Genomic DNA, 12,243 nt, shown 5'->3' with positions numbered 1-12,243 from the left:
AAACCAGAGGCTCATAAATAACAACAGATTACCAGTCCAAGAAGTTTAGAATCCAGAAAAGGTTAAAGGGCTTTTAAACCTCATCACACCTACATTTAAGTGTCATGTTGCACGTTTGTCATAGAAATGTTGGAGACAAAATTAGTTCCAGAAACGTATTAATTTTATTCTTCAAATAAAGAAAATATGTTCACATTGTGATCCACTTTGAAGCTACTCAGCTCAATATACTGTCTTGTTATTAAGCGTTAGAACAGGCATAACATCTTTATATTTGAACAATAGATTGTGAAGGTATTGTATCATGCAATCTGTTAACATTATGAAAAACATCAACTGTGCATGACTGTGGATGATATAAACTCATACTGAGCACACAGATGTTTAAAGATATGAGATAAGTATTCATCATTGTTATTGAAACAAGGTTTTAGGTACATTGTACAAGTGCAGATCAACCTTCAACGTTGCAGCTGCAGGTTTTTTTCCATCACTAGATGCCGCTTGGTCGTACACCCTGATGACGTCACGTTTGTAAAAGCCCAAACCTCTCTGAACAAATAGCTCTCTCGCCGGGTGCGGTGGCGCGCGCCTGTAATCCAAGTTACCGGGAGGCTGAGGCTGGAGGACCGTTTGAGCTCAGGAGCTCTGAGCTGCAGCGGACTATGCAGATCGGGTGTCCGCACTAAGTTCGGTATCGGTATGGTGGTCCTGGGGGAGCCCGGGACCACCAGGTCGTCTAAGGAGGGGTGCACCGACCCAGGTCGGAGACGGAGCAGGTCAAAGCCCTCGTGCCGCTCAGTAGTGGGATCGCGCCTGTGAATAGACGCTGTAGTGCAGCTTGAGTAACACAGCGGGACCCAGTCTTTTTACAAACAGCTGATACAACAACAACGTTGTATCTACATGTTACAGCAGCTTCATCACTGCTTCTTTATATTCTAGTTCCCATGAAAACGTTCAGAAAGCAGTCGTGTTTGTTTGTCCTACAGCGCCTCCACCTGGAGGAGAGGAGCGATGAGCATCAATCACAGCACTCAGTGTTGCACCACAGATACAGCAAACTAACAGGGCTTTCTTTATGACGTTCAATGCACTTGATGGAGAGGTGAATAGTCACAAACAAACACTATTATCTTAGTTTTTCTGTTCAAAGAACAAAAAGTTCACTCTTTGGCCCCTTCTGCGTTTACATGGCAATCCCAGGGGTCCTGAATCCAAAACATGGTGAGCGGCTGCGTGTTTAGTCCATTCACATCGATGCATGGGTTTAACATGGGGAAGAGAGGCTCTGTGCACTGCACACAGAAGGAGTGGAGCAGGGCCATGGCATCAGCATCGTAGAATGACAGCTCCCCCTTCTGGAGATTTGCCAGTATGCCCAGCTTTCTGACTCTCTTCCCCACTGACAGCTGCTTCTCCTGGGTGTCATGGCATGCCAGGTACTGTCCATCTCCATGGTAGATGCACCAGGATGTATTGTTCACACCCAGGCTGGAGGAGCTCTGACTTGGTGCATCTCCTTTATCGACTGGCCCGGTGGTCACACCCACTAGCCAGTAAGGTTTCTCCTGAACAATGACCTCCCAGTAGTGCCTGCCAGTCGTAAAACTCTCCTGAGCGAGGACGCTGTACTGGAAGTCATATAGCTGAGGGCTCAGAGCTTCACTGACAGGCTGCCTTCTCCAGCACACCTGTTTCCTGTCCTGGGATATTTCCAGTTTTGGATGTGCTGACTTGGAGTCCAGAGCAGGAGAACTTAGACCTGCAAATACAAATCTACATTCAGAACACAACTACAGAGATAGCGATTAGATTGCACATCATAGGGTACTAACATGACCACATTCGTGGGAAGTGTTGGGACAGAGCCACTGAGAGGTCATCCACCAGCTTCTCCACCGTTCTCAACTTCGCAAGGTCACACAGATCTTTGTCTACCTCCAGGATTGGTGCCAAATCCAAAGGGTTGCTACAATAAAAACTGAAAAGTATTAAAAAGCAGAAATCATACCAAAAAATAGAAGTTAATATCGAAAAAGTAGAGCGTCGCTACACTCACCAAAGATTCTGTGCTGTGATTTGCTGTTGAAAATAAACAGGTCATGCGTTACTGTTCGTATTGCAATCGCAGAAAACATTTTAGCTGCATTTGTTATCTCAATAACACACCATCATAATAATAGGTAACCTATACCTGTAGGAATCGCAGCTGAGTTTTCTCTTGGAGGAGTGATTTGCTGGAGGCTCTGAGGCTGTCTATCTCTTGGATCTGAGCCTCCATGTCGCCCCTCTGGGCCTCCAGCCACTCTGTCATGTACGTCTCCTCTGTGTCTATGATCTGCATCATCAGACGCTCATCACCATCCAGCACAACGCGGATCCTGCTGTACTTGTCCGAGATTCTTTCTCTGAAATCTGCAGCAGACTTCTATTGAAAAAAAATACACATTATACAAAAACAAATCATACATACAAGAGGGGATTCTGCAAATAAAACAACAGAATGGTTAAAATGAGGTATTTCATATTGTCTGTACCACTGTTTGTGTATACAATGACCCCAGGTCCCTGATGGCGTGTTCTGCTTCACTTCTCCTCTTCAGCAGCTGGCTCATGGTGGTCTCCAACATGCTCTAAATACAGAAATACAACAGGCCTATACAACATGAAACCCCTGACAGAGAAATAAAGAAATAATCAATTTACAAGAAAATAAAACACACTAGTCAATGATAAAGCACTACTAATATCCACCTTGAAGTCTGCGCAGGCCTCATGGAGTTGGAGCGCTTTGTGGTTCTTGTGCATGCCAACCAGGAGACACAGACAGCACACAGGGACCCTCTCCTCCATACAGAAGAGCTTGAGCTCCTCCCGGTGCTCCCTGCACTTCAGAGACAGCGGATCCCCCGTCACCTCCACAACTGTGTGCTCCCTCAGAGCAGACCTCTGCTGGTGCAGCAGGGCGTGAGCCTGGCACAGTGCGGCGTCACAAGTCAGACAGGTCCTTATGGCCACCGAAGGTGTCTCTATGCAGTGGTCACAGTGGATAGCTGAAGATGATGTGGTTGCCCTGCTTGGTGTTGTTGTCCATGGCTCTGTTGTTGACGGCTTGTTAGTGGCGAATAACTTTACTTTGGTCTGAAGGCTGGTGTTTGTCTCCAGCGTGAGATCAGAGGGGAGGAATACCTGACACTCTGGACAGAAGAAAGGCCCCTCATCAGACCCCTCTGTTTCCCAGACAGCCTGGATACAGGTGCGACAGAAGTCATGTCCGCATGGCAGCGTCACAGGATCTGTGAAGAAATCCTGGCAAACGGGACACTTTAAAGTTTCCACGACAGTCCCCATCGCTCTGCTTGCACCTGTTATGTCAGCTCAGTGTGCACTGTGCTCCAGGTCTTTCTGCTCATGAATGTTTCACAGGCCTCTGTTGGCATGCACACGTCACTCATGTGCCCCAGTGTCAGGTTACTAAAGATGAGATGATATCTTCCATGAGCTGATTCAAGCCATTGACTCTCAGGAGACCACACACAATTGAATGGCACATTTCCAACAAACTGAATCAAGTGGATTCAATTACCAATTATTTGTTCGAGTCAGCACAATGTAAATTCAATCAAATTAAACGAATTCATTTTAGTGTGGAAATCAATTCTTGACTTTGTGTTCAGTAATTTGACAAAATAATCTGAACTCAAGGTCCACTTATTCAGCTTTATTAGGAGCTTTCAACCACATGTTAAGGTCATCAGTAAATTGAGTTTGGTGGAATATCATGACATGAGTTAAGTTAAGTGAACCTTAAATTGAGATTATTCAGTGACAGCTAAATGCAGTTACAGTATATAGTTATTCAGATCAACACTCCACTTTTTAATTTGTCAATAACATGGTCTCGTTTTATAAACAAATATGTTACATTAAATTGAAGCCTGTCATTTAATAACCTCTGTTTATGTGTGTCAAACATTATGATTATGTCTCCTCTCCCCCTCCCTCTCCCACCCAGTCCCACCCTTTCAAAATAAAAGCCTCATGGATTAACTGTATTTAAACGTTTCGCTCAAAATTAGGCTTTTTTGTTGAAATAATGAATGCTCTTACAAATACTGCGACAACTACTACTATTGCTGCTAATATTTCTAGTATTACCACTACTACTACTGCTACTATTACTGCTACTGCTATTACTGCTACCATAAATATTATTACCACCACTACTGCTATTACTACCACTACCACTGCTATTATTACTTATACCACAACTGCTACTACTGCTATTCCTGCTACTACCAGTACTAATACTACTACAGCTATTAGTACTGGTAGTAGTATTAGTACTACTACTACTGCTACTTCAAAAACTGACTTTACTATTACTACTACTACTACTTATTCTACCACTACTACTGTTATATTAAATACTACGACCACTATTACAGCTATTACTATGACTACTGATACTACTACTTCTTCTAATTACTAATACTTCGACGACAACTTCTACTACTACTGCTACTACAAATATCACTACTGCTACAACTAGTACTCATTCAAATGCTACTAATACTTATACTGCTAATAATACTTATACTACAACTACAACTTCTACTACTACTACAACAAATATCACTACCGCTGGAATTCTTTTAAGCTACAGAAACCGTTCGAATATCAAAATGTTCAGCTCTTTCAGGAGAGGTGTGATATGACTTTTCATATTTGTAATCTTTAAACTTTGAATTATTAAGCTTTTTGCAATTGTTTTTGAATTGGATATCTATTTTCAGCAATGTTTTTGCAATTAATTTCAGTTTTCAGCATTCCAACGCATTTTCAGCAGGAAATGCATTTTCTAGTTGAATGAAGATCTTTTCAATTAATGTAGGAATTGGTTTGTTTTCTTGAAACTATGAACTGCTATGAACTGCCAGTGTTGTACGTTTCTTTTACCCTCCTTCCCTGTGCTTCTACTTCCAATAGCTACGTCCACCAATCAAAACCACTATTTCTGCGTACGTAAAGACTGAATCCTCTCTACGTAAACGTATCATGGATGTATTGGCGTATCCAGATATCCTACGTAAACCTACATTCGTGCATCGCTCAATTACGGAGCTTCCCAACCAACGTGGGCTGTGGATGTGGCACCAAAGCATCTAACGTTAGCTACTGACTACGTGTCTCCTGCAGTGCACTCACAAGTGTAGTTGTGGTTAGGTTTCAAGGTTTTCACGCTGTGAGGTAAGGAGTCCTTTTGTTCAACATTTATTTGGTCCGTTTGGTTTAAAATAGCCGCTGAGTTTAGCATAAGGTAGCTTAATACAGCTAATGCTAGCTAACGTCAGCTAGCCCAAGGTCCTGTTTGACAGCAGGAACACGAGACAATAGCTACAGCTTGTTAGCTGTAATAACTTGCTCATTTCAATGGCTTTATATATGTTAGAGCTTATTTATATGAACAGCACCTGTCTTATTCATTTCAGCTGTGTGGTAGTATGTCTTTAAGCCACTAAAATCCAAATAATATTCTCTGGATAAGTGTGTTCAAGTAGCCCGAAAACGCAATGCTAATAATAACATCATGATGCAAAGAGTCCCTGTGAGATAGAATAATGTACGAATGAATAATGTTAATTGATTTGGTTGTATTTCATTCTCTTTACAGTATTGTGAATATATCGTATCCAAAAGCTGCTTATCTCTGATGATGAGGTTATTGCACTCATGGTTAGAGTAACCTGACATTGGTCTGTGTGTTCATCACAGCTGTCCTCAGGTGTTCAGTGTCATGCTTGCCAGACTGGCCTTGTGCTCTCGCTCGCCATCCAGAATCTGGCAGTCAAATGTCTGTCCAGTCTCCATCAGAGCGTTTGCCCAGGCTAAATGTAAGTAGCTAACCTTCTTCTTCTTCTTCTTCTTCTTCTTCTTCTTTTGTTTTTAATGTCGGTTGGCAAACAACTTTTAGGTGCGTTACCGCCACCCACTAATCTGGAGTGTGGACTAAGGGAAGTAATTCTCTAATACGAAACCCAAACAAACAAACAAAAAAAAAAAGTAAACAAAAAACTTCTCTGTCATACCCGACGGGGACAATATGAACTTTATGCCTCAATATACTCTTTGCTGATGTGTAAATAATGGTGTCTTTGTTATTGTCTGCAGTCCCACGTCCCCAAGGGAAGTCTTTGGCCCACCGCAGTGAGCTAAAGCAGGCCAAACGTATCGTAGTGAAGCTGGGAAGTGCTGTGGTGACACGGGATGAGTGTGGTCTGGCACTGGGGCGACTGGCCTCAATAGTAGAACAGGTAACGCCACGTTAGTGTTGTTGATACAGACCGGAGAGACACTGTGATGATGGCTACGGGAATATAATGTTGTGTCGGGGGTCAAGGAAGACGTAAAGACAAACTGAACGTTGGAGGGATCTTGGCTGTGAAAGAAGAACTTGAATGTTGAATAGCCCGTGTGTGTCCTGTCAGGTTGCCATGCTGCAGAATCAAGGAAGGGAGATGCTGATCGTCACCAGTGGTGCTGTGGCGTTTGGGAAGCAGAGACTGAGACATGAGATCCTGCTGTCTCAGAGCGTCAGACAAGCCTTGCATTCTGGACAGAACCAACTCAAAGAAATGGTGAGCAATAATCCTGAACGGTGGGAACTGTAGTCTACTCGTTGACACATTTTGAACACAGTCGTGTTAACTTTTAGTGAACTTCCTGTCTTTCAGTCTGTTCCAGTTCTCGAGGCACGGGCATGCGCAGCTGCTGGACAGAGCGGTCTGATGGCATTGTATGAAACTATGTTCACCCAATACAGCACCTGCACTGCACAAGTATGCACTTAACTTTTCTCACAGAGTGAAATACTGACCGAGTTCAAATCTCACTTAATTCTCTACATTTCTGTCCGCTTCTGCAGATTCTGGTCACCAACCTGGATTTTCACGACGAGCAGAAGCGTCTCAACCTGAACAGCACGCTCCATGAACTGCTGCGGATGAACATAGTTCCTATCATCAACACCAACGACGCCGTTGTCCCGCCCCCTGTTCCCAACAGTGACCTGCAGGGGGGAAATGTGGGTACTGTGTGAAGGGCATGCTGGGAATGCTGAGTGCGGTCCAGAATTGTGATGGTGGATTGCTTAATTCATGCGTAAATGAAAGATGTATGTTGCTTTCTACGTACATTTCCACCCTCACTAACATTTAACTTCACCATTGTTTTTATTTTAAGGCTGCTTCAGATGTTGACAACTTGTTAACCACCACAAACTGTGGTGGTTCTGTTTTGTTTTGTGCCATTCTAGTGTGCACAGACCTGCTTGTGTTATCTCCTTTTGGAAAGAGGTGAACATATGTTGTTGGTTTTGCAAGTGAATGGGACCAGGAGGCTTTTGTTGCATGGAAGCAACAGATGAGCTATTATTCTACAGTATAATGTGAGATCCAGTGATTTTCCCTTTGGCTTAATGACAGGTCTGTTTGTATTTCAGGTGATAAGCATCAAAGATAATGACAGCTTGGCTGCACGGCTGGCTGTTGAAATGAAAGCAGATCTCCTCATTGCCCTGTCTGATGTAGAAGGTACAGAAATCACCACCAAGTTGATGATTAGTTATGATTTACTTTGCATGTGTGCATAACTTTCTGTATGGCCTCTTGGTCTATCAATCAATCGATGTGACTGCTTTGCTTCTGTGTAGAATAAAAGATAAAATGCTATTCTACAGGCTTATACGACAGACCCCCAGGAACAGATGATGCCAAGCTCATTGATATATTCTATCCTGGAGACCAGCAGTCAATCACGTACGGCACGAAGTCCAGAGTCGGCATTGGTGGTATGGAAGCCAAGGTCAGCATGACAGTCGATATGTTCTCTCAACGTGTAAACGGGACCGATGGAAAAGTTGCATTCTACTCAATCATGTTGTCGTCCGAATCAGGTGAAAGCAGCGCTTTGGGCTCTACAGGGCGGGACGTCTGTTGTCATTGCCAACGGCACACATCCTAAAGTCACAGGCCATGTCATCACAGATATTGTGGAGGGGAAGAAAGTTGGCACTTTCTTCTCTGAAGTGAAACCCGCAGGTATTGGGTAAAACCATGTGCAAAGAGTGTTTCATTCACTTGTTGTGTTTGTGTATTTATATTTGATGCTTGTATCATTAACGCCACCAGGGCCGACTGTGGAGCAGCAGACGGAGATGGCCCGGCATGCAGGCAGGGCTCTGGCCTCCCTGGACTCTGAACAGGTGAGGTTCTTGCTCCCTCATTATGGTCTGGTAGTAAGATGCTTTCATATTTGAAGAGGATGGAATGGCATATATTTAGCACTGATATATTAAGATTTAATCCCACAAGACATGTAGTTAATTTCTAGGTTAAGTCCCCTGAATTCAGTATATTGGCATCATTATACTGTTCCGAAATTAATTTAAATGACAAGATTAGAAGAGGGAGAGATCATCTCCTGCCTAACACTATGCAAACATAATATATTAAAACAGCTATCAATGCTAAAACTGGAAAAAAGTGAATAATTTTCACAACAGGATGCAGGGAGTCACCAAACTCATTCGGTTTTCATTGTACTGGTAGCGGCTGTAATTACTCTTGATTCTGGTATTTGTTAATCATATCGACGTGTGCGTTTGTTTTCTCCAGAGAGGGGAGATCATCTGCTCTCTTGCTGAGCTGCTTACAGAGAAGAAAGATGAGATCCTCAGCGCCAACAAGAGAGACATGGAGTTAGCGACAACGTCAGGTACACAGAAGACTCATAGATCACAGTAATCCACCGCTGCATGCAATCGTCTGACTCAAATCCCGTGTTCTGCCAGTGGTTTTCATTCATCTGTAGCACTTCTACTTCGGAGCACTGGCATATGAAGGAGGCTTGCATCATCTGCATTGGGTAGAATTTGTCTTCGCCCTGGTGTGCATCAGCCATGTTGTCAGTAAGAGGCTTGTGAATGCATAGTACTTGTAAGTTTAGAAGTTTGCCTGCAGTCATTGCATAGCAGGAGTAGGGATATCACTCTTTAACTGGGTAAGCAAAGTTCTCACTTCAGCTTTACAAAGCCTCTGGTTGCTGAAAGCCAAAATATCTTCTCCATAGATCTTCTGAGTATTGCATTGTCGGTGTTCTTTACCCGTTCACAGGTCGTCTCTCTCAGCCTTTGATCGACCGTCTGAGTCTGTCAACCGCTAAGCTGAACAGCCTTGCCATTGGCCTCCGTCAGCTTGCTGTGTCCTCCAGGAATAGCGTGGGTCGGGTGCTGAGGAGGACCAGGGTGGCCAACAACCTCGAGCTGGAACAGATCACTGTGCCCATCGGTGTCCTGCTGGTCATCTTTGAGTCGCGTCCTGATTGTCTCCCACAGGTCAGTAAGCCCAAACTCCCAGCCTGTAGACTTAAGGCCTTTACACACCAGGGGGCGTTATGAATGAACACCAAAATGTGAAATACACACCTGCCAATATTTTTCCATCAAAACTATTGGGAACGGCAGCAAAGCAAGTTTGCGTCAGTTGCAGCACTTTTTAAATAAAAGGTTGCAATAGATTCATGCAGGCAGAGGATCAACTACCCGGATTCTTCTGACCCAGAGTAGCGTCTGGCAGGCTGTCTGAGGTAAGAACAGAAGGAGTGAATCTGGTCGGCGCTGCCTTCGTCAAGGTTGTAAAAAGTGACATTGTCGATAAAATAAAAATATATAGATTAGACTACAGGAAAAAAACACCCCAGGTGTGTAAAGGTGTCACATCCCCATCAACGTATTCATTGAAAGTCCCATTTTCACATATTTGTTATTGTGTTTCAGGTGTCGGCTCTGGCTATAGCCAGTGGAAATGCTCTGCTACTGAAGGGGGGCAAAGAAGCTTCCAACACCAATAGAATTCTACATCAGCTCACTCAGGAAGCACTTTCCATTCATGGTGTGGCAGATGCCATTCAACTGGTAAGACTGAAAGCGTTGCGTTATTGAAACACAGTTTTTACACGATGACAATATTACCTCGAAGATATTCTGTAACATCATAAACCTTATCCTGACGTGTAGGTGAGCACACGTGAAGAAGTCGAGGATCTGTGCCGACTAGACAAGTTGATCGACCTGATCATTCCGAGGGGCTCGTCCCAGCTCGTTCGGACCATCCAAAGGGCAGCGAAGGGTATTCCTGTTCTGGGCCACAGCGAGGGCGTCTGTCACGTCTACATAGACAGTGAAGCCGCAATAGAGAAAGCTATAGATATTGGTACGGTCGTGGAAAAGTGTTTCCCTTTCTGCAATCATTTTTGCTCATGGTGTTGTGAAAGTTGTCAATATTTTACATGTTGCTCAGGAGTTATGAACTGCTGAATATGCAGGCGCTAACTTGTGTTTTAATTCCAGTCAGAGACTCCAAATGTGACTACCCTGCAGCCTGCAATTCCATGGAGACCCTCCTTATTCACAGGGATTTGCTGCGAACTCCTATATTTGACCAGATCATTGATTTGCTGAGAACTGAACATGTAAGAAACATGCACCCACACTTTTACACATAGCAGTATATGGTAAAGTGTTTTAACGTTCTGATTTATTCAGTTGATAAATCATTGTGCCATTGCCTTCTCTCAGGTGAAGATCCATGCAGGCCCCCAGTTTGCGTCCTATTTGACTTTCAGCCCATCCGAGGTGAAGTCTATGAGGACGGAGTATGGGGACCTGGAGTGCTGCATTGAGGTGGTAGACAGCATGCAGGACGCCGTGGACCACATCCACAAATACGGCAGCTCCCACACTGATGTCATTGTTACAGAAAGCGAAGAGACAGCCGAGCAGTTTCTGCAGCAGGTGGACAGCGCCTGTGTATTCTGGAACTCCAGCTCTCGCTTTGCCGATGGCTACCGCTTTGGCCTAGGTGTGTACAGTAGCAGGCATGGGTTTACTTCTTATTGCCTCCTGAGAAAATGGGAGAGTATACATTCCTTTCGTAAATGGATCTAACCTACCACTGGTTTGAAAATGAGTTCATTTTGCGTTGCTTATTTTGCAGGAGCTGAGGTTGGTATCAGTACGTCACGGATACATGCCAGAGGTCCAGTGGGTTTGGAGGGGCTTCTGACCACTAAATGGGTCCTTCGAGGGGACGGGCACACTGTGGCTGACTTCTCTGAGCAAGGGAGTATGAAATACATTCATGAAAACCTCCCTGTCCCCCAGGGGGGCTTTAATTAGGGGCCCAACCAAAGAGCCATCAACGGGAAGGAAGATAACTGATGTCTACCCAGAGTTTATGAAGAGGTCTGCCGGTAGCACTTCAACTTGTAAGCTGCTGCTTCTTCACCTGTGTAAATCCACTATTTCGGTGCAGAAAAAGCGGCTACTTTTACTGGACAACCTGTGCATAAACCAGCTTTTTACACAAATACCAATCTCCAGAGACAATGACTGATTGTTACGTGACTGGTGGAAATTTAACCCGGCAGGTCAAACACAGACGAAGCTCTTTCCTCTGTAAGGTCTTTTTTTTTTATAGGAAGAAAAAAAGACCACTGACTCAGCTATGATTTTCTAACGTATTGTTCTACATGCAAACCCCTTTCCCTTGGTTTTTTTTGTAATTTACTGTCAGCGATGTTTGTGCTGGATCTTGGCTCAGATTTATTTTGCTGCCTCTTTGCGCAGATGGTTTAATAAATACGCTGTACAGTTCTTTTCTCACGATTTTGTGTTTTATTGGTCACAAACTTGATACTGACAAATCTGCATCATTCTGTCCCAGGTTTACAAATGCATTTAGTTTAAAGATGTATTTAATTACGAAATGTAATCAGTTTTTTTAAAATATTTTGTCATGCTAACAATCAATTGTTTTTTTTGCACCTGTCGCATTTGACTCATTGTCTCCTTGCTTTTCGGTGCAATATAAAAGTCTTGTACCTCTATGGAAACAGCACAATCATAGCTAGAAGAAAGGAGAAGTCAAAAAATGTTGTGCAGTGTAACAGTTATAATACTAGACATCTTTCTTTTGTTTTTAAAGCACAAGTTGAATTTCTTTGATTTACTTAACAAACAAAAAAAAAAAAATGGAATCTATATACCCAACATTTTGACAACTGCCCACAAGTATTGCACAGAATCTCCAGAAATTAAGAAATGCTGTTTGCTTTCAATTAAAAAACAATTACTTAGACTTCCTCTCCATACATTTCTATTAAAACGTTCAGATCATGTGC

General features: G+C 43.4%; 2 protein-coding genes across 3 annotated transcripts; one reads left to right on the top strand and one right to left on the bottom strand.

Annotated features, from left to right (window-relative positions):
* Nucleotides 1–1,166: 1,166 nt before the first annotated feature.
* Nucleotides 1,167–3,354, bottom strand: LOC306785315 (E3 ubiquitin-protein ligase TRIM11; the record flags this gene model as incomplete). Its single annotated transcript, XM_079279650.1, has 6 exons — nucleotides 1,167–1,765; nucleotides 1,839–1,972; nucleotides 2,063–2,085; nucleotides 2,198–2,431; nucleotides 2,541–2,636; nucleotides 2,758–3,354. The coding sequence occupies 6 exons, from the start codon at nucleotides 3,352–3,354 to the stop codon at nucleotides 1,167–1,169; spliced, it is 1,683 nt and encodes a 560-aa protein (XP_079135776.1).
* A 1,758-nt stretch (nucleotides 3,355–5,112) lies between these two features.
* On the top strand, nucleotides 5,113–11,716 carry LOC306785317 (delta-1-pyrroline-5-carboxylate synthase-like). Of its 2 annotated transcripts, XM_079279652.1 has the most exons (17): nucleotides 5,113–5,253; nucleotides 5,779–5,897; nucleotides 6,175–6,317; nucleotides 6,492–6,641; nucleotides 6,738–6,842; nucleotides 6,929–7,087; nucleotides 7,505–7,595; nucleotides 7,742–7,866; nucleotides 7,958–8,102; nucleotides 8,193–8,266; nucleotides 8,679–8,778; nucleotides 9,177–9,397; nucleotides 9,839–9,976; nucleotides 10,079–10,274; nucleotides 10,412–10,533; nucleotides 10,640–10,922; nucleotides 11,058–11,716. In XM_079279652.1, exons 2-17 carry the CDS (start codon nucleotides 5,801–5,803, stop codon nucleotides 11,237–11,239), a joined length of 2,331 nt encoding a protein of 776 aa, XP_079135778.1. In that variant the 5' UTR covers nucleotides 5,113–5,253; nucleotides 5,779–5,800; the 3' UTR covers nucleotides 11,240–11,716. The 2 variants fall into 2 exon arrangements, with proteins under 2 accessions (XP_079135778.1, XP_079135779.1); XM_079279653.1 differs by lacking the exons at nucleotides 5,113–5,253; nucleotides 5,779–5,897; nucleotides 6,175–6,317 and having other exon boundaries at nucleotides 6,500–6,641; nucleotides 6,738–6,799.
* Nucleotides 11,717–12,243: the final 527 nt, after the last annotated feature.

Source organism: Melanostigma gelatinosum, assembly GCF_949748355.1.
Source record: "Melanostigma gelatinosum genome assembly, chromosome: 12".
NCBI classification, from domain to species: Eukaryota; Metazoa; Chordata; class Actinopteri; order Perciformes; family Zoarcidae; genus Melanostigma; species Melanostigma gelatinosum.
Note: the sequence above shows the minus strand (reverse complement) of the source record. Positions and strands in the feature narration are given on the sequence as shown.